Below are 22,980 nucleotides of genomic sequence, written 5' to 3'. Positions count from 1 at the left end.
TAAAATGTCATAAGCAAATATCTACAATTGTTAGAAGGAAAAAAAACAATATAACAAATGTATTTTAATTGCATGCATAATCAGATTCTGATCAAATGTGCAGGTACAATGGGCAGTTCAACAAATTTCCATCTCCAAACATCAAAACTCAATATTGAAATATACCTCTAATTCCTAAGTAAAATTAAAAACAATACCAAATCACAATGCTAAAACATAGAGAGATTTTGTACAGAATCGGTGCATAAAACATTGTTTTTATCAAAATCCAAGTGACAAATCATAAAGAAAATGTTGATGAGCCACAAATACAGGGTCAAAATGCCAAGTTCATATGACCAATGCTTCAAACATATTAAATTACAATTCTGAATTTGATGGAATCCTGAAATCCTAGAAGTCCCTATTTATTACCCTTTCTCCGTTTATTTGCATGTGCAGATCCTTGAGAACTCTTCCTCTTCTGAGACAGGATTTTATCCGCAATACTTTGACCAAAATGCTTTTTAGAACCCCCCTCCTTTGGTTTGCCAGAATGCATGCTCTTGCTTGACTTTCCCTCTTTATGCTTATCCGTTTTAGCAGTGCTCTTTCTAGACTGCTTATATTTTCCCTGCTTTGTGTTTTTATTTTTATATCCTTTGTAATTTCTATCTTGTGACCTGGAAACACCCATTAAAAACTCTGCACCAAAGAACCATCAAAATGCTTTAAACCCAAAATTGAACTACGACTAGAGTATTTAGCAAAAGTGATTAATTGTAAAGCATGAAACATAATGAGCGGATGACAGAACATAAAATAACCTGAATCGGGTTCTTCACCAACTTCCCGGCGATACCACTCTGAATCATCAATGTCCTTATTATCATTTTCTTCACCCTCGCCCTCACCCTCCTCAAATTCCATGGGAGCTTGACTTGCTCTATTTGACTTTTGCTTCAATGCTTGCTTGGCATGTCTACATTTTCACATCCAATACATCAATTAAAATCTTATATTCAAAATTACAGGGATCCACATAATATCCTTTTGCAAAGAAAATCTGCTTAAATGTACTTGAACAAAGATGCCAGTGCTAGTTTTGTACATTACTTGTCTAATTTATGGATGCAAACATGAATAATTCTAGCCTATTGCTATCATCACCACAAATGCTCTCTACTTGTTTACCTTGTTATTCTAGAACAGTTCAACATCAGGTTCCTAGGAAGACCAATGGCTCCAATAAATATTGGCAACTACAGAGCTAGAGTCCAAAATATAACCAAAAATGCTCTCTACTTGTTTACCTTGTTATTCTAGAACAGTTCAACATCAGGTTCCTAGGAAGACCAATGGCTCCAATAAATATTGGCAACTACAGAGCTAGAGTCCAAAATATAACCAAAATAAAGGAAAAAACACGAAATAACCAATAAAATTTAATGACAGCTAAATCTCAACCATCTAATTGTTCAGTGAATTGGGTTTTTAATGTAAAAAATCAATTTTCTTTGTTCTAGGGGACACATTGGCATGGGCAGTTTTCCTTGGCATCAAAACATTTAGAAAACAAATGTGCATGATACCATATGGATTTTATGTCTCAAAAAATAAGTGCTGCACAGAAAGGAAACCAACATAACCACACATCTTTTGACAGGCTTATTATTTGACTATGAGAGTACTTAAAGAGTACTTACTCTTTCCGACGAACATTTGCTTCTTGCTCAGCTTTCCTCTGTTTCCGCAATGCTTCCCTCTGTTCTATGCTATCTCTTAGCATCTTAATCTCTTCAGGCGTCTTTTTCACTGTAAAAAAAGAAATTATACCAAAATTAAATAGATTAGTTGAATGGACTAAAACATCAAGTGTGTATGACAAAGCAATAAAACGAATGTTACAATCGAATACTGATGTATCACACTCCTCAAGAAGTGAAATTGCAAAATTGTTGGATCATTCAATACAACTATTATATTGTTCAAAAATTTATTAAATTCCAAGAGAACTAGAAACAAAGTTGTGAGCCAAGCTAACGAATGCAATACATGGAAGAAACATTGGTGAAGAAACTTAAGCTTCACAAACAGACATAGCTTGGTCTCATACAAATTATGCAAATAGATGATAACAACATGAATATTATAACATGAGTCTTTCTGGACAATTCCATGAGAAAAATTACACAGTTAAACTATGCAACACTAGTAATCTGATATCATGGACTGTAAACTTTAATATGACTATCGTTACCTTCGATAGAATACATAACATACTCTACAAAATGTCTTAACATAGAAAAAAACTTGCTTGAACAGTTTGGTTCATGTGAAGTTATATGCAAATGTATCAACCATCTAAATCTGGCTAAAATTTTCTTTAAAAGGAACAAGAATCATTGCGATGTGCACCAACATACCAAATTCATGGAAGATGATGCGTCCTGAACATAAGCCTTCTTCCACCTTCACAAGTTGCAATGTCATCCGAGGTCCAATTTCCTGGAGCTTCACAGAACTTTGAGAGGATGCTCGATTTACTCGACCACAATCATTTGCAAGTTCAACTCTTGCTGCTTCATCTTCCACCTCACTTTCTGATCCATAGTTTGGCCTGTCTTAACCATTTAAAGTCAAGAGAATCCAACAAAATCGAGTACTAGCTATACGCACACATGTCCACAACTTCCATAAAAAACTAAATCATCACTACGATTAAAACTATAAAAACTTAAAAGAATCTACCCATAAATCAAGGTTACAAAAGACACACAAAAATCAAAAAATAATAACTTATTAAGAAGGAAATTAGAAGTTAGAAATGCTTATTACAATGAACACCTTATGTTAAATAAGGATGAATAAGCAAAAGAAAATTGCATTCTTTGAACACTTTGAGCAAATGAATAGGATAGTCGGAAAGCTTCAGAAGCTTGAAATTCCAAGCAGTAAACTATTAAAAGTATTAATGTTTATCATGTTGGTAAACCTGATGGATAGGTGCAGTTTAGACTAGGTATATAACATATACCATAACAGCACTCTTCTTACACAGTACTAACACAGCTAATGGAAAGTGTAAAGGGAATTCAATTGCTCGGATTCAAAACAGGAAAAACTTAACAGAATAGAAAATACTGAAATTTTCATTAAATATGGGGAAATTTTTTTAAAACTATCATTTGTTATTTCATGCCAAATATAATGCAAAGAAAGAGAAGAAAACAGAAAAAACAAATAAAGAGTTTGTTCAATGTTGCCACTGAATTTTTTGTAAAACTAAAATATGATAAAAAATTGTTATTGTTATTGATGTTTCATGCCAAATATACTGAGAAACAAACATAAGACCTACATAAAGAAGTTGTTCAATGTTGCCTGTTGCTCTCAAATTCTAATCAGTTTTTCAAAAAATAGGTGAATTCAAAAAACCTGGGGTCTGAAGTTAAAAGGAGCAGTTTGAATGAAAATATGAGATGAACCTGAAAACCCCAGAGTTTCAAGATAAAAGGAATAAGCAGGTTCTTCCCAAAAAAATCCAAGCCAGAATCCAGACATAAATACAGAATTTGTTCAATGAAGCCTATTATTCTCAAATTCTCAATCAGTTTTATAAAAGAAGGATTTTAATGATGAAATCTACATTGCCAGTGCTGGTTCGGATCTTTATTGTGATTTACAAGTTTCATTTGTACATCCAATTGAGATATTTTTAGGCTTGGGTTAATTCATACAAAGACATAAAAAACATAAGTATTTATAATTTAATCCAGATAAAAAGCAAGACATAAATAACAATATATTATTTATTAAACTAAGTTGAAATATTTTTTAAAATAGATATTAGAAATATATATATCAAATAAAAGATTAGATGAATGAAACTGTGTGTCTAAGGAATCTCCAGGTAGTGATAATGAAAATACAAACATTTATATAGAATAAAATCGAAAGAATTGTGAATGACCTGTGGAAGAAAAAATTCTGCAGGCTGCAGGAATAGAGACCATATTAAACAGATGCTAAGCATGGGGTCATCACCATGAAGCCTTCATGGATAAAGCTTTCTCGAGGACTTAAATGGCCATGATAGAGGCATCTTGCACGGCCATATAAGTGTCCATTTGGAACTGTAATGGCCATGCCTGAGTCCACTATCATGTCACTCCTCACAACCCCCACAGAACTCAAAGCATGAAAAAAACACAGGTTCAGCTATGGTTAGACTAGATCCTGTCAGATTTGACAAAACTCAAAGATGAACCCACTACCTTATGGAAACTCCCTGCCAAAATTTAAAGGCCAATTGAATCAGACCACATATCTGAATCAAACCAGACTCAGATATGACAACATATAACGTGAAATGAAATTGAAAAGCCTAGAGTTTGAAGCATAGCTTGTAATGTCCCCATTTTTAGCATGTTCTTGCAATTGGTTTGGTCAGTTCATCATCGTGACCCTCATGAGTTAACACTAGGATTTGAGGGTGTCAGTTGTGGAGTTATTAGGGTTTCCAATGGCATATGGTGAGTTTTGGCTCCGTTTTGAGGGATATATTGGAGTTGGGTAATGCTCTCAATTTTTATTTCTGGCTTCTGCTTTAGACTCCAAGAATCTTGGAGGGGGTGTCTATTTTTAGTAAGTCGCCCATCAAGTTCAAAACATTAGGATCACTCATGTGTTGTTAGATTTTGATTCTAATGCTTTTTCAATCATTTTCGCAAGACGGGTGAACTATTATGGCTATTCAACTAAATATGTTTAGGTTGCTATTTTTGTTGGTATTGTATGTTGGCCACCTTAGTGTCATAGCTCGTTGGAATTGGATTGAAAAGTTTTTAATCTTGGACACAAGAAACAAAGACCTCGCGTGTTGGAATATCATAATGTGGTTAAAAAGCTAAGTTGCCGGTTCGGATTCTGTTTCGGATGCAAGTTCAACATTCGGGTTCAAAATTCAATCAAATTTTTTTGGGGCTGGGTTCGGGTTTGTTTTGGGTTCGTCCATACAAGATATATTTTTATTTTTATTTTTAATATATATTTAAAAATATGCTCTAGAAAATAAGTTAATACACCACTATATGAAGTGCAAGGGTGTTTTAAGGTTGGGTCAGTTGGATAATAAATCATATTATATTTAAACCAAATAAAGGCCTTTCCGAAACAATAAAAAACATTAAAAATTCAAACTTTTTGGTTGCACACCCAAATTCACTCCGAATTCACAGTCATTCTCTTGGGCTCTTCCGTCAACTACAAAATTCACTCGACATTCACCCAAATTCGTCCAAGGTCCGAGAAAGAGAATTCGAAGGGAATCCATCAGATAAATGACAAATTTGACAGGAATCGGAACCGACTTCAAATTAGCTACGAACCAAATGTCGAATCTGCATGCTAAGGGGTGAATATGGTAACTTAATCAAAAAGGTTAAATTATATTATATGCCATAGTATAAAGCAAAAAAGTTTTTAAGTGAAAGTTGTAGTGTCGAAGCTAAGTTGTGCAAGTGAGATTATAAATATGGTTCTCGTTATAATCTCAAATGTTATCTATCTAAAAAAAATGCCAATAGATATCTAGTACAAAATGATTAAAATTTAATTTACTATACCCAAAACTATTTATATTTCCTTTATCTCCATTTCTTTTTTTTCACTAAAGCTTTTTATTTTTATTTCTAAAAAAAACATCATCATTTATATCTCCAAACATTATAATTTTAAGAAATATTTTATGTGGTGTTTATTGAAGTATTTTTTAGAGTATATTTTGTTTATAATTAAATTTAAATTTTTGACGTATAAATGGTTATCATATTTAACCTAGAAAGATAAAAGTTAACATTAACACACTTATAGCATCCCACTCCACCCTTTATGCCATTGTAGAATGCCTATTGACATTAAATATGGACCTCATTTTGAGAATTGGCATCCAATGAATTATTAATCTCTTTGATATTCGGCGAGGAATTGGGCTAGAAATTCTGGAAGTATTTCTGAATTGGAGTTTCAATTTGTTGTTGAAGCATAACAAATTGAAGGATCTTTCCCTACTGTGTTTTCTTGTATTTGGGAAAGAGGATTTTCTGCATATGGTGAATTATTTAAGAGCTGCATCAAATGCTAGCGTACACCTGCAATTTGGAGAGTGGTTTTAAATTTGAAGGGCTGCAATTTTCTGGTTTGGCAAATTGGCTAGCATTTTCTGAGGCTACCGTTTTCCATAGGGCAGCAATTTGTAATGTCCCCTTCTCCGCACTAGGCCTACTAGCGCATTGTTGGTCTATCTTTCATCCAAATAGGCTCACGGCATTTATCTTCAGGATGGCAGCCAGTCACAGGATTCTATTTGGTTTCATTGGGGAGATGATTCAGTAGTGGAGCCTTCTATAGTTAAGTCACTTTATTTTATAAAAGTTGATTTATAAAGTTACTTTATGACTTAAAGTCGTTTTATAACAAAGTAACTTAAGTGACTAAAAGATTAAAATGGCTTTTATCCCACATTGCCTAGTTGTTTGTATTAACCCTCGTATCAAGCTTATAAAAGCAAGGAGCTTCATTAGGATTGGCACCATGAAAATATATCAACATATTGTTTATGAAATCGGTTGCTTGAATATGACTGGCTTTCTTAAGGACGAAGTTTGGGAGACTGGACGTAGCCCCAATGTCTCTTGGAAGTGTGTACACAAGTTCAAGTACGGGAATTGTAGAATAGAGTTTTGTTTCAGTCCCTTTTCCAGTAGTTAACACTGAAGATCATTGGGAGTTTTAGTTTGCATTAGCAAAAGGGGAAAATGTAGAATCAGTGATCCACGATATAGGAGAAAGGGAGAAGACTGTGACAGTCGTTGGGCGAAGGCAAACTACGGGCATGTAGATATACTACAGACCGGAGGTACCCTAACCATAGTGAAGGAGAATGGCAATGTTTTGTGGTAGTCTAGTGTGGAGAGTGGGAGGCAATGAGAAGTACGAATAACCTCCATACGGGTCAGGAGATAAGCCTAGGCCTTCTCTTCAACCATTAAACATTGGGAGACCCGACTATGCAATAACAGATTTGTAGGGGGGAAAATTACACATCCGGACTATTGTCCGCAAGCCCTGCACATATCGGGGGTGAGTTAAGTGTGTCATAAGTGGAACAAGGAAGCCGCAAATCCATACTATCCCACTAATTTATTGATTCCTAATTTCCTACAGTAGATAGGAGTGCAAGAGTGGCATTCAAAGATGGGATTTGCAGAAAGCACGTACAATGAAAGGCGGATGAATGGGAGCCATATAGGCAACTAGTACCATCAACGATCACACTCAAGTTCTTGCTACCTTATTTTGTATTGTGATCATAAAATCAATATTATTTTAACGATTCAAACTCTGCAAATGAATGTTTAATTTTGTCCAATAGTTATTCTTGCAAATTCTATAGTAGACAAAACGTTTACTTGGACTAATGTATTTAGAGAATGATATGACTTCGAAGTTGCTTTCTTTCAAGTTGTCATAATATATTGGATTTTCTTAATCATACTACTGCATTACTGTAGTTCAGGATATTACAGTGGTATCAAAGCCACAAGACTTGCCAATTTGTGGGTAAATTATTGAAGTTGCAGGCTGGTTAAAACAAGAAAAATGTCAGATAGGCATGAATAGGAAACCATATAACTTTAGTCACATCCGACCTAAATAGGCAGGATCTTCAAACCAAATTGATATTGAGGACAGTTACTCAGTTCATGAGGAACTAACCTTTGAGACAAGCATACAGGGTGAACAGGTTGAACAAATTGCACAGGTACAAGTCACTCAAATGGCTCACAATGTGGACGGACAAGAATGGGAAGTGAGGGAAACTTTGCGGGCTATTAGAGATGGACAGAGTAATATCGCTACTGCACTTCAATAGCTTACAAGTGCTATGCAACAGCTAGCTCTGACACACAAGAGAGAGCTGAGTCATCATAGTGGAGGTGGTAGTGTGGCAGGATCACCTCGGGCTGATAGGGCCCCCACACGGAACACTGACAGGCCATTAATGCCCATTTTTGCTAAGAATAATGCCGAAGAAGAGGTAGCCCAACCTGCAGTGGCAGGCTTACTTCCGAGTAATGTTATGGCCATGTACGATGAATGGGATCTGTTCCCTTATCCAATTAAACAAAATTTGTCCTTTGTTCAATATATGAATAAAAAAAGGGAGACAGAGAGACCACAACAGGACAGGAGGCCTAGGGCATAGAATAGGGACTTGAAGCACGCCATGAACAAGTTATCCCTCCCCGCTTTTGATAGCAGCAGTAAGACATCTACTAGAGCTTGGATTCACAAGCTAGACACCTACCTAACACTTAAGCCCATGTTGGACACAGAAGCCATTAAATTTGCCACAATGCATTTAGAGGGAGCAGCATATGATTGGTGGCATCATGGGCCGGTCACCCAGGATCATGGTCTCGTTACATCTTACCAGACTTTCAGCTCTAAGCTGATCACCCATTTTGACAAGAAGGATATTGAGGTCTACTGCAAGGGTTTGGTGCAGTTGCAACAGGGTGGATCTCTAGATGACTTCATTAATGATTTTCAGCAGATCTCGATTATGGTTTCGGATATGACAGAACAACGTAAGGTAATGTTGTTCACTGAGGGCTTACAGGACAAATTTAGAGGCTCGATCAAGGTCCTTAAACCAAACCCATTGGATGATGCTATTAAAATCGCTCATGATCTGGATTCACCTACTTTAATACTACAGCTTCCTAAGAAACCTTATAAGGGGTCTACTTTAATCCAAAAGAACAAGAATCAGTATAAGACTTCCCCTCCTAGATTAGACTTTGACACACAGAATGAACAAAGGAGGAAGAAGCTATGCTTCACTTTTAGGGAGCCATGGACATCAAATCACAGATGCCTTGGCAAAGGTAAAATACATTATGTCTAGGTTATGTCTGAAGAGAACGACAAATAGCAAGGGGGCAGCAATGTTGATGGCAGCAATAAAGAAGAAAGTGAGGAGCAAGCTCCTAAAGAGAGGAAGAAGGAATCCACTCCAGGACAATCCCCCATCATAGTTTCCCTTTCTAGCAATCCCATGGGTCACCCCTTTTCGCTTGAAGGGTGTAGTTAGAGGGCAGCATATTGCGCACCTTTTAGATATAGCTGCATCACATAATTTCATAAGCACACGCTAGGCATCAAAGAGAAGATTACAGGTTGATGATATATGCGAGTTCAAAGTTAAGGTAGCAGGAGTTGAGAGATTAAGGTGCACGAAAAGTGCCAAGGCTCTCGATTCACTTTGATGACTATATCTTTTACAAGCAAATTTTTATGTAGTTGACTTGGATGGGTTAGACGTCATGCTGGCTAGGCAGTGGTTACAGATAGTCGGCAGGTGCATAGTTGATCATGATAAGATGCAGCTAGAATTAATACAGGATGGCCGACAAGTGATTCTCAAGGCCATGCCAGAGGGTGAACCCAGGTTGAATTCAGCGCATAGGATGGAGGCTATTATAAGGCATGATGACATGGAGTGGGCAGCGCACTGTTTCGTTTCCTCTAAGACTACATTAGGTTCAAGACGGTAGCTTCATGTTGGCATTCAGTCGGTGCTTGATAAGCACAAGAGGGTTTTTAAATGTTACATCCCAAATTTTGCCCTAATTTTTTATTTGATCATAACTATTGGTTTAACAAATTATTTCTTTTTCCTAATCATGTGAAACAAGTTAGTTAATTATATACATTGTATCAACTGTTACCAGATTATTTCTTTTTCCTAATAGTTAATTATATATATTGTACCAACTGATAACGAATTATTTCTTTCATGATTATGTGAAATGAGTTAGTTATTATAGACGTTGAGAAAAATAATCAAACAGCCTATAATTGTCATTAGATGATTGACAATTGTTTGATTGAAATTAACGATCAATATATTTTTGAATTAATGTGTTGGCGAGAATGTTTTGCTTGGGTAATTGCAGGAAGAGGACTGAAGAGAGGGGAAGCATTGCTAAACGGGATCATCAAAAGGGGATGGTCGATTGGTCCAGTCACCAGGATGGACAGGTATGACCTAAGACTACCTTGGAAAGGATACGAAGACTTGACCACAGATTGCATTATAGGACCGCATGAGCTATTAGGAAAACAATATAATAAAAACTTACATAATCTAAATTAAGTATAATTCATACCTTTTAAGATTTAATATTGATTTTCTCTTATTTAATCATTATTATAAACTCTTAAATACAAACTCGTATATATAAAAATGAAGTGGCACCAATAAATTATAAATAAATAATCTAATAATGCCATCTCATTGATATACATACGTGAATGTACATAAGAGCTTATAATAATAATAAAATAAAAGATTTAATCATTTCATTTTCTCCTCATTTACCTTCCCGCTTTTATTCCTTTTCAATTCAAAATTCTTGAAGCACCGAACAGACTTCTTGAAAAACATATGGAAGCCGAGGAGTCTCAGTTTGTACTATTAAGGAGTTGTGATCAGGGATGAAGAAAGGTCTCTCACATTTTAGGTTCACTCCACCAAGTACATTGCATTACTCTTTCCTTACCACCGATCATCATACTATTTATGCTTCTAAATCCTTGCAATTACATCAAAAGTCATATGCTGTTGACACCAATACATCCTCTGCTACCGAAGTGAAGCTGTAACCAAGCTTCAGATTTGTTGGAGATCAAGTTTCAATCGAGCTCGGAGGTCATACTCTTGTTTGGTAATCCTTGATAAACCGATTGAGTAGTGTTTGCAATGGCAAGTTTTATACTTAGAAACAGTGATAGATATGGAACCGATTATACCTGAACTTAGCCGAATGTAAATAAATGCATATGTATTCTCATCCATTATTTTTATTTTGCTCTCTCTCACTCTGGTTCGACATATTCTCCTCAGCCGGTTAGGATTGACTAGTAGAGATAATCCAATATGCTATATGTTGTTGTCCGAGGTATTTATGATACCAATCTCTAAATGATCTTGAGCTTACATCAAATATGCAGCCTATTGAAAACTAGGATAACTATGAATGTTGAATGAATCTTTATGATTGTAACAAACATATATACCAAGCATGAAATCAGAATACTTGACACCAAGGAGTTCACCTGGCATTGAAGCCATAGTATGGGTGAAGAAGTGTAAGACCAAGTCAGAACCATGAGAACACAGAGGAATTCACCCGGCAAAAAGGCCAATGAGTGGTGAAGAGGTGTAAACTTAACATGCAAATAAAAATAAAGAAATCAGATTGGAATAAATAATTAAATAGCTCATGCATGTCCTGATAATGGAACCTGTTGTCAAGTCGAGTGGTGGAGATCGGGTTCACAAACCCAATTTGAAATCCTTGGCCAAGGTAGATATAGGCAGATGTGTCAATCATGGGATTTTTTTGTTTGTCCAGAAGCTTCAATTATTTAGGAATAACTGATGGGACACTCAAACCACCAGGTAGCTCGGATGGCTGGACTTAAGAACATCCCAAGCCCAATCCCAAGGTAGGGAAGGTCATCCTATTAAGTTAGGATGTGTGGGGATAAGTATGATCTGCGGTTGGGAGGTTAAGCCTATGTCAATGCTTCTCCTCTCACCAATGCCAAGGCTTGAACAACATGACAAAGGGATTTCTCCATTAGTTTTTGTATGTTCTTTGTACCTTTACCTTTAGATTCATTGAAGATTAAATAGATAGATGTTACTTTTCTTTCAGCTGAACATGTTATCAGTTAGATTAAAGATATTAGTTGATAGTTGTACTTTACTTTCAGCTGAACATGTTATCAGTTAGAATGATTAAAAATGTTAGCAGCATATTCATTTATTTATTTAATTTCAATAGATGATTTTAATTTGTAAACTAATTAGGAAGCAATTACTCCCTTCTAGTTAAAAATAGTTAAAGGAAGTCTTTTTCATGTGAAATGGAATCAGTTATTAGATCATTAGGTGTTTTAATTTGGTTAGGAAAATTCGTTTGTTCCATTGAAGACATACCCCCGGGTATTTCCCCCAAATAAAGGGTTTGAGCATATCATTGAGTTAGACGAAAGTGTCAAACCCGTCATTACCACTACTTATCGTCACCCCAAGCACTATAAAGAGGAAATAGAAAGGACAATTAAGGAACTCTTAGACATGGGACACATCAAACCCAGCTCCAACCTTTTTGCTTCTTCGGTAGTTTTGGTGAAGAAAGATGGTACTCTTCGCATGTGTATTTGATTACTGAGCTCTCAACAAGAGGACAGATGATGTAGAGGTGACCTTTGATAAGCTCAAGAAAGTGAGAGATTGCACTCCACCTATGACGAGAAAATGCTAGCCATTATGCACGCTTCAGCCAAGTTTAGACAGTACTTGGTGGGTGGCAAATTCACGGTTAAGACAAATCACAACAGCCTACAATACTTCTTAAAACAGAAGTATCTGAATGAAAGACAACAAAAGTGGGTCAGCAAGATTCAAGCCTATGATTTTGATATCGAGTATGTTAAGGGTAAGAACAATATAGTTGTTAATGCACTTTCCAGGAGACCTTCAGTAGCAAAATGTTGTGCCATTTTTGAGATATCGACAGTTTGGAAGTCTCAATTACTGGTTGAGTATTCTAGGAATACTCAAGCTTGTCAGATCGTGGATGGACAACTCCAGGACAACAGGTATACGGTAATCGATGATATGATTTTTTATAAGGATAGGATCTACCTCGTACTAGAATCCAAGCTCAAGGAAAAGATTATGGATACTCTTCATGATGCCCCGTCAACCGAACACCCAGGTTTCTTCAAAACCTATAGGCAAGTCAGAGAGAGGTTCTCATGGAAGGGCCTCGAGGACGCCATCCTTCAGCATGTCAAAGAATGCTAGACTTGTCAACAAAACAAGTCGGAGCACAAGTTCCCAGCCAGATTATTACAGCTTCTTCCTATTCCAATACAGAAATGGGAGAGTATTTCTATGGATTTCATTACAGGATTGCCAAGAATGCAGAGCAGAGATTCCATTTTTGTGGTTGTGGACAGATTGACTAAGTTTGCTCACTTTCATGCTATAGCAGCAGATTAGTCGACCTCTCAGGTAGTGGAGTTATTTTTTCAAGAGGTTTTTCGTCTACACAGTCTCCCTCAGACCATTGTGAGTGACAGAGATAGCAAATCTCTCAGCACTTTTTGGCAGGAATTAATCAGATTGGCAAGTACGGAATTGACAAACAGCACAAGTTACCACCCACAAACAGATGGGCAGACTGAGATAGTAAACAAATGGGTGGAGGATTATTTCCAGAACTATGTAGCGGGGCAACTCAGAGCTTGGGTCAAATGGTTATATCTAGGGGAGTACTGCTACAACTCCTACCACATATCCATCTAGATGACATTGTTTGGAACCCTCTATGGCAGTGAACCACTATCGTTCATAGATCCGGCCTTACAAGACAGTAGAGCACCGCTAGCTGGAGATTGGATACAGGATCAATAGGACATTCTCAAATCTCTTCAGGAGAACATTTTACATGCTCAGAATCAACCTAAGATGTATGCTGATCGTCGTAGGATAGAGCAGATTTTTGAGTTAGGTGACATGGTTTACCTTCGTCTCCAACCTTACAGGCAAAGCTACTTGAAGAAGAGTGGGTGAGAAAAACTTCAACCTAGATTTAATGGTCCCTATCGCATTACTCAGAGGGTTGGAGAGGTTGCTTATGAGGTGGACTTGCCAAATGACAATAGAATTCATAATGTATTCCACGTGACCTCCCTCAAGAAGCCAATTGGTCAACATGTAGCGACTTCCATTAGATTGCCCCCCCTTGATGTGGAAGGGAAGTTGGTTTTGATTCCAGCCGAGGTGATTGAGAACAAAGAAAGGAAGCTGCGTAATAGTTCCATTAGGGAGTATCTAATTCGCTAGAAAGATGCCACTTGGGAGGGCGAATCAATCCTGCAGCATCCGGCACTAAGATTGCTTGAGGGCAAGCAATTCCGAGAAAGGAGGACTGTAATGTCCCCTTCTTCGCACTAGGCCTACTGGCGCATTGTTAGTCGATCTTTCCATCCGGATAGGCTAACGGCATTTACCTTGAGGATGCCAGCCAGTCACAGGATTCTATTTGGTTTCATTGGGGAGATAATTAAGTTGTGGAGCCTTCTATAGTTAAGTCACTTTATTTTATTAAGTTACTTTATGATTTAAAGTCATTTTATAACAAAAGTAACTTAGAGTGACTAAAAGACGAAAATAGCTTTCATCCCACATTGCCTAGTTGTTTGTATTTGCCCTCATGTCGAGGTTATAAAAGCAAGGAGCTTCATTGGGATTGGCACCATGAAAATATATCAACATATTGTTTATGTGACTGGCTTTCTTAAGGACGAAACCCCTTAAGAAGTTTGGGAGACTAGACGTAGCCCCAATGTCTCTTGGAAATGTGCACACCAGTTCAGGTACGGGAATTGCAGAACAGTGTTTTGTTTCAGTCCCTTTTCCAGCAGTTAACAGTGAAGATTATTGGGAGTTTTAGTTTGCACAAGCAAAAGGGCAAAACGTAGAATCAGTGATCCACGATATAGGAGAAAGGGAGAAGAGTGTGACAGCAGTCGGGACAAGGCAAACTACAGGTACGTACATATACTACAGACCCGAGGTACCCAGACCACAGTGAAGGAGAACGGCAGTGTTCTGTGGCAGTCTATAGCGTGGAGAGTGGGAGGCAGTGTGAAGTACAAATAACCTCCATACGGGTTCGAAGATAAGCCCAGGCCTTGTCTTGAACCATTAAACATTGGGAGACCCGACTATGCAATAACAGATTTGTAGGGGGGAGCATTACACATCCAGACTGTTGTCCGCAAGCCCTGCACATATCTGGGGTGAGTTAAGTGTGCTGTAAGTGGAACAAGGAAACCACAGATCCATACTATCCCACTAGGTTATGGGTTCCTACAGCAAACAGGAGTGTAGGAGTGGCATTCAGAACTGGGACTTCCAGAAAGCACGTACAGTGAAGAGCAGATAAATAGAAGCCATATAGGCAGCCAGTACCATCAACGATCACACTCGGGTTCTTGCTACCTTATTTTGTATCATGTTCATGTAATCAATATTGTTTTAACGGTTCAGACTCTGCATATGAATGTATAATTTAATCCAATATTTATTCCTGCAAATTCTGTAGTAGACAAAACGTGTACTTGGACTGATGTATTTAGAGAATGATATGGCTTCAAAGTTGCTTTCTTTCAAGTTGTCATAATATATTGGATTTTCTTAATCATACTGCTGCATTACTGGAGTTTGGGATATTACACAATTGGAGCTTTTACAGACATGTGATCAACTTTTGGTGACCTGAGTTAAGTAATTAAGGGCCTGCAACTTGTTTCTTGGTGGCCATGTACACATTTGGAGTTGCTACTGGGTAGATTGTTGCATCATTATTATATCGGATATGGGTCTGCTGCAAATCATCCAAGTGTTGGAAGTTAACAGGTTCATTTGTCTATAATTGTCTTAATAATGTTGCAGCAGCAGTATTGGGAAAATTAATATGTATTGCAAGTAATTCAGCTGTGGTATTTGCAAATGATAGTTGATTAGGCTGGAAGATCGAATTATATTTTGTTATTCGCTCTGGCATTGTTTCTCGGAGCAAAACAATAATCTGCATTGCAAGTTCATTCATACTGTGTTAGTTGGCATATATATATTTGGGTGATAAATTGTTTCCTGTTCCAATATTTGAGTTTACTTGCCAAGTGTTTGACGGAATGCGGAACAACTGATTAGTGGATGAATTTAGGGTTTGTCTAAGATATAACCAGCAGGGGTTATTACATACTTATCAAAAGACAGGTACCAGTACTGGTACAACCATACAAGAGATGAGGACCACTACTGATACACCAATTTTAGAAAAGGTCAGAGACAAGAATATATATATATATATATATATAGGATATTAAATAATAGAATGCTAAAAAAAATTTAAAAAGCTAACATTTTGAAGTGTTCAAATGGATTGTTATATTTAAATTTGACAATCACCATCATAATAGGGAAAACAAAATATAATCTCATCTGGAGATGACAAAGAAACTGGAGGTGAATCCCACTAATTTTAAAATCATAGTATGGGGAAGGTTGGAAATGTAAAGATGATTATTATTACTATCAATTGATAAAACTTCAATACATATACACACCTTAAGCCTTATTAAGGTTTCAATTCATATTCTTATATCTTCGGAATTTCATCAAGAAATTTCCTACCTAAAAAATTTGTAAAATTATATGAAAAAATTACAAGATTATTAATGTATTTCATTCTTTTAATTTCTCTCTCAACTACACGAGCACTTTTAGAAATACAATGTAATTTATGTAATATATTCACAGGAGTCATGTTGTAAACTTCCACAAGTTTTAAGGGACGCTTATAGAGGATGTTTCTGCATTTTCAAATGATGCTTATAGAGGATGTTTCCACATTTTCAAGGGATTATAGGGGATGTATAGGAGACAGGAAAAAACTTCACCTTAAGTCTTCTAATGCCAAGAGATGCGTCCATACAGGACCATGTATCTGATACAAGAAACTGGGGGTCGGGCTACATGTCTTCCTGGTAACAATGGTTTGAAGCGAAATAGAGGCAAGTTTTTCCCAAAAAACGTCCAAGGAGGTTGAAAAACCAGCTGCATCCCAGCCCCAGCTCACTGTTGGGAGTGGTTAAACTGCTTTCTTTGGGTATTGTTACAGGAATCCTTCTATAGATTTTAGATCCACAGATGTCTTATATGTTTAATGAAACACACTTCCTAGTGCAAAACTTAACAGGCTATGCTAAAGCTCGGATCTTAAAGGAGACAGACTTATTTATAGTTACTATTTCAAATAGGGTGCAAAAGCTTAAGGAAAGAGCTCTTACATGGTAATAAATTCACTCACGTCGTTGAGATTCCTTAAATCTGGAATCTGACGGTTCTGCACAAACTTCCTAATCCTACGAGAAACACCAACAGGTTGTAAAGTTACTGCATAATGTCGGAAGTCAATCAGCTTGGTCTCTTTATTGTAACTAAGTAATACTACTCTTTGACATGAAGACAGCTTCACCTGTCAAAAAAAAACGGTTTTACTGTTGGCTGCTAAAAGAAAAATACTTGAAATCTTGTAGTTGAAGGGAGATTATTTGTGGTATAAAATGAGGTGCAAAGTAATACAATTACAATTCAATGTGCTTTAAATACTCACAGTATTCACATCAATGACCGGAAATATATTTTGAAACATAACAGATGTCAGCTTTAGCTGTTGCTCTTCAGATCCAAAACCAGCTAAAACAATCTGCAAAATAGCATGAACACAATACTCTGTCAGAAAAAATATTCATGGGTTAACTAAACAAGGAATACTAATCAGCCAGGTTAATTGTAAGGCCAACTATTTGACATACCCAGATAGACACTATTTTGATTTTGTCAATTTGATGCAGCATGATACACTATGTTGTCTTGATTATCATGGTTTAATATATATGCTCCCTTAGTCTATAGTTTTTTACTTACCTTCAATTGTAGAAATGACTGAATGTGTTAGTGACATGAACTCTATCAGATTCATCATAAGCTTATTATGCAATTTATTTTGTAATGTTGTAATGAGTTAGTAGTGAAATTGGTAGAATAAATGATTATAGCATGGTTACCAGGAGACCCGTCTCCCCCCTAAAAGTGGCGTCTCGGAGACCGAGACGCGTCTTGGAGACTTTTCGCGTCTCCAGAGACCTCAAAAAAGGTTGGAGACTTCATGACGAAGTCTCTTGAAGTCTCCCCGTCTCCTAATCCAAAAAGTGAAGTCTCCCCGAAGTCTCCTGATAAAATATAAATGTAAAATATAATATTAAATAATTTTATATATTTTAGCCCTCATTTAAATGTTTTTAATGCAAAAATCTAAGGTACTATATGAATTTCGTAAAACTGCTTGGTGATGTACGTCACCTACAGGAACACGATACAAGTCTAAGACAACATATTGGAAGCTGTACAGGATTGCAGTAAAGATCCCAAATCACATAAATTTATGCGGCTGAGGAATTAGGGTGCAAAAACTGTTGTTAGTGCATTAGAAGATAGTATTACGTATGTTACAAAAATCTGATATGCAAATGCTTGATAATAGTATTATTCCTCATGAAAACCAAGCATCTATTTGCTGATAAAAACTCAGCGATAACAGTGATAGACTAGAGGTTTTATGTATGTTAACATGAATGTATTTGATTCCATATTTCTGTTTTTTCAAGAGGATATCATGTTTCAGTTTGATGTATAAGTCGTATTTGTTATTCGTACCTGTTTATCTGCTGTTGGCAATATCCTAGTACCAATATAGGAATCTTTGTTAGTTGAATCTGTGTAACTGGAAAAAAAACACTATTACAAAATGATTTACTCCCTTTTAAACTAAGCAATCCTAACTCTCAGTTAGAAAATAGAAATCCTAAGTGTGTCTCTATGCATGCATCAATGTTGAATAATTCAATAATTTTCACAAATTTTTTGTAGCAATGCCAATTTGTCAGGTTTTAAAATCTATTTCAGTAATGTACTTCTGTATCTGACCGCTTATTATTATTATAATCTTTGACAGTTTGACTCTATAAATCTATTTTAATTTTTAATGTGACAACACTAGTATTATTAATTTGTTATTTACTTTAGTCTTTTAGTCTTACGGTATTACTATTTTGAAATTTTGAAATTTTGTATTTACTTTTAGTATTAGACTATTTAAGTTTAAACTATTAAAAATTTATTTTTAAAAAAAAAAAAAATTGCCGTCTCCAAGTACCCCCGTCTCCTATTTGAAAAATTGTCGTACCAGTACCAGTACCAGTACTGGAGACCTCAAAGTCTCCCCGTCTCCCGGTGACCTTGGATTATAGAAAGAAAAAAATTGCATAATATTATTGTTGCATCTAATTGACTTTGGAAAAGAATAAATCTTGTTTAGGGATATGCATGAGATTATCTGATTTAATAGCTTCGGCCATTATGTGTTGGAAGTACTAACATGTAAATTCAAGCATGCACAAACATTATTCCATGGGCCATGAAAAACTGGAGATACCTTGGGAACCCTATGTGCTGATAATAAAAGCCAAGACCATGGCCCATGTGGAAGGGCTAAGGTCTTGTATTTATTGTGTTTAATTTCATGATATGTTGAGCATGTATATCATTATGTTTAAAAGTGAGTAGTCCATATTTGAGGGTAAGGGTTTTTGTTCTATCATTTTAATTTTCCAATTTCGGGTGCATACTTTATCAACAGTTTTTAGTGACGTGAAAAGCAAAAATTTGTCTATTTTTACTAGTTTTAAACACCCACGTGGTACCTATAGGTTGGGGGCTTATTTTAAGGCCATATATTGGGCAATATCCAAGATATGACCCCTCTTAGTTGCCCTTAAGAAGGATGAGAGATTTGAGTTTTGTGGGTAGGGTGGAATGTTTGTGAAAAGGGTCTCAAGTGGTAGATGTCCAACTCTCACCAACCCTCTCTTAAAAGAGTTGAGGACATTTTGGTTGGAGTGGAGAACACTCTATACCCTTTGAAATACCCAAAAGTCTCACTCAAGTGTGAGTACAAGAGAGGGTTTGAGCTAGCAGGATAAATGAGAGATTGACATTGTCATGCTCTCATCCAAGGGATCCTAAATGAGGGTTCCTATGAAACTCCATTAAAAGAATGGGAGAGGGTTCTCTTCTTGTTCTTTGATTTGCATTTGAATTTTGGGAGGTAAATCTTGCTTGCTTGGAAAATAAATAAGTGGTAGAAGGCTTGGCTTGGAGCTCTTAATCAACCTCCCATCTCTTTCAGTAAATTTGTTGAGGGCATGTTTTCAATTTAAGCATGTGATATGAAATGTTAACCGTGTTGAGTATTTCCTCTATTAGGAGAAATTCCCCCTTAGAGGAGATAAAATGGGTATGAGTACCACATTTGAGCTTTAGAATATTGTGGAGTTGGCTGAAACATGGAGTATAGGTATGAAGATGTGGTAGAAGTTTTTGGGTAAATGATGAATTAAGTTATTTGAATTCAAAAGTTTCAAACATCAGAGGGAATTGGGTATTATGATTTTCCATAATGTGTTGTTTTTGTTGTCAGTTTGAGTGTGTATCCAGTACCTCATCAGGAATCTCCTAGCTTTGGGGTGGCCGATTTTCCCACCTAGGCTAGGAGTTGTGCATCCCATGGTCTTTAAAAAGGATTGTTAGTCATGTGTAGATGGGGGAAGACTAAAGACTTCCAAATTTGTTTTGCATAGAGAGTTCCATCACCAAATATGGCTCTTAAAAACAGAAATGTATTGTAAAACCATTATGTAGTACAAAGGAAAATACTGTAGGTGTATGAAAGTATGTGTAAGGACTGTGATGGATAAGCTGTTGTATGTAAACCAAGCCTTCCAAGAATTCTGCAGTAGTTCTCTCTTTTTCTAAGAAAAGAAAATACATATGTGAAAGCTCTGTTTGCAATATTCCTTGTATTTTATCCAAAAAAAAAAAGTTCCAATTCTCGGTGTTTTAACTCTTAAATTTAAATAATATACCAATGGCCTGCATTGTGGATGCAGTATTTTAGAAAGCCTGCAGTTTAAATATTATGTCTTTTGAGGGAAAAAAAAATAGTTGTGCTTTGCCCTGGTTAAAAATGGCCATGAGATTAATGAGAAACAACTACAACAGTTCAGACAACTTCCCTAGATTCGCTCAACTACCAGTAAGTTATGGTATTTTCTTAGCATCCTAATGTCCGCCCATCCTAAATAGAAACAGCAACAAAGTCTACATAATAAAAAAGTGAAAAAATTTGAAGGAAACATATGCTACAGCAGAAACATAACATTTCATGTAGCTGTAACACTCAAATCTGATAAGTAATTAAATTTATCTTCACTCTCTAGCAGCTAAGTTTTACAGCCCATCATTGACATCATGGCTGAAACATTGAAAATACTGATAATAACAGATATAGTAGCTCATAAAAGACTCACCAAAGGTGGGGTTTTATAAAGTGTCGATGATGATGACTTGGGCCTTGATTGGGAGCGTGCAATATCAGCTGCCAGTGAATACTCATGTATTTTGAATGTCAGTGTTGGACCATGCGGACACCTTGCCACTCTAAGATAAGGGGCATTATCTGTATTTGACACCACCAATAAGTGCGTTACCCCAAGCGGTGCAGCAACATGCACAAAATCTTTGAGAGTATTCTTTCTCTTTTCCTGATCTCAAAAATGGAAATCAATACAATTAAACAAAACTTCAAACGCTTAATGCTTAAAACATGGTTGTATTCAAATAAATGTTCCAAAACACTACACATCTGGAAAAGGAAAACAAATAAACTAGCAAGTGAGCAAAACTACAATCATCCCAGCCACCAAAATAAAGAAAGATATTTACTCACATCAAAAATTATGCTGTCCTAACCAGTAAAAGAGTGAATTAAACTGGTAAAATCTATCTTGATTGTCAGGCACTCAAAACATCATGTTTTAAAAGGAAATTCTTAACACAACCTTTAAATCAAGGCACAACTTCAAATCTCACTAGGCATTCTTAAGTGTGGACTATAGAAAAATGAACATGACTAGAACAGATTTGGCAAAATAGACAAACATACTCACATATATGTATATGCATATGGCAGGGGCGGGCGAGGTATATGCATGTATCATATGCACACACACACACACACACATATGGCCCTTCAAAGGAGAACAGTGTCCAGAGATACCTTTAGTCATATCAGCAAAATACAAAAAAAAAATAACATGCAGGGATTGGCTCTAGCCAGGCCCCCATTTGTGATGACCTAATTACTCAGCCCGTATATCCTCCAGCCACATGAACTAATTCAATCCTGCAACTGCTATCCATGTTTTTCAACAGTTTAACCATCTATTATATACCCCTGGGAAAGAAATGTAGAAAGATACAAATAAGAAATGTGCATTTAAGGATGTTTTCCTTTGGCTATTTTTCCCAATTGCCTAATTTTTTACAAAATTCCAAAAAGATAGAATTCTGCTCATTAAATCTAATATCAAATATACATGTTTTACTACTGAAGTGTATCTTATCTCCTAAAAAGTCAGCTTGCAGTTCATTTCTAAATATTTGAACAAAAAATATTCACATATTCGACACTACAGAAAAGTTTGACTCTTTAATATTTTCTTGTCTACATTCACACACTGAAGGAAATGATAAAGATCTAAAGTTGAATAGCTATTTTCTTGCCTATATTTCAATATCTAAGTTGCATTTACATTAGATATTTTACCTAGTTCAACCAAAAAAAAGTATAGATAGTGAGGTCAAGCTAGATGCTGCTTATGGCAACATGTCAATTTTTTTGTTTGAAGTTGGATTAAATGCTAACCTTCAAATTAAGAGCAGTATGGGGAAGCATAAGTTTCCGAATGTCCATCTGTAGCTGCTTTAGCAGTGGCGGCAATTTGCCCCTTGATATCACAAAGCTCTTTGGCACCTTCTCGCTCTCTTTTTCCCGTGACTCTGGATTAATTGCATGCGTACGCTTCTTCTTCTATACTCCCCAAAAATATAACATTAAATATTCAAAGCTGGCCCAAAAAACAATTCTGAAAAGCAAACAAAAGGAAAGATAATTCTAATATGAAGGAGAAAAGATGGTCAAAGGATCCAAATTACCCTTCCAGTGCGTGCCATTGCAGGACTTTCAATGAGATCAGAGTTTTACCGACTACCAAATGCAACTATAGGAGGTGCAAGAGATGTGTCTAGGGAAATTCAAGAAATTCAAGGAAATGCCTTCATCCTCTTCTCCCTACACACAACCATTATTATCTTCAGATTTT

At 36.3% G+C, this 22,980-nt stretch overlaps 1 protein-coding gene across 2 annotated transcripts in view; it reads right to left on the bottom strand.

Moving 5' to 3' along the window:
• Window positions 1-225: 225 nt before the first annotated feature.
• The window catches only part of LOC149554299 (peter Pan-like protein), a 44,513-nt gene continuing 21,758 nt past the window's right edge, over window positions 226-22,980 (bottom strand). For both annotated transcript variants that reach the window (XM_089789505.1, XM_089789506.1), the window contains exons 3-11: window positions 22,814-22,949; window positions 22,524-22,688; window positions 21,127-21,360; window positions 17,313-17,405; window positions 16,987-17,174; window positions 2,406-2,599; window positions 1,686-1,794; window positions 807-961; window positions 226-684 (exon numbers count right to left, since the gene is read on the bottom strand). In XM_089789505.1, the coding sequence (XP_089645631.1) occupies window positions 404-684; window positions 807-961; window positions 1,686-1,794; window positions 2,406-2,599; window positions 16,987-17,174; window positions 17,313-17,405; window positions 21,127-21,360; window positions 22,524-22,688; window positions 22,814-22,831 (1,437 nt within the window). In that variant the 5' untranslated portion in view covers window positions 22,832-22,949 and the 3' untranslated portion in view covers window positions 226-403. The remainder of the gene's footprint in view (window positions 685-806; window positions 962-1,685; window positions 1,795-2,405; window positions 2,600-16,986; window positions 17,175-17,312; window positions 17,406-21,126; window positions 21,361-22,523; window positions 22,689-22,813; window positions 22,950-22,980) is intronic.

The sequence above is a fragment of the Cupressus sempervirens genome, chromosome 6, assembly GCF_028749045.1.
Source record: "Cupressus sempervirens isolate cs-2001-9-10 chromosome 6, ASM2874904v1, whole genome shotgun sequence".
Classification (NCBI taxonomy): domain Eukaryota; kingdom Viridiplantae; phylum Streptophyta; class Pinopsida; order Cupressales; family Cupressaceae; genus Cupressus; species Cupressus sempervirens.
This window is presented reverse-complemented; position numbering and strand designations above follow the sequence as displayed.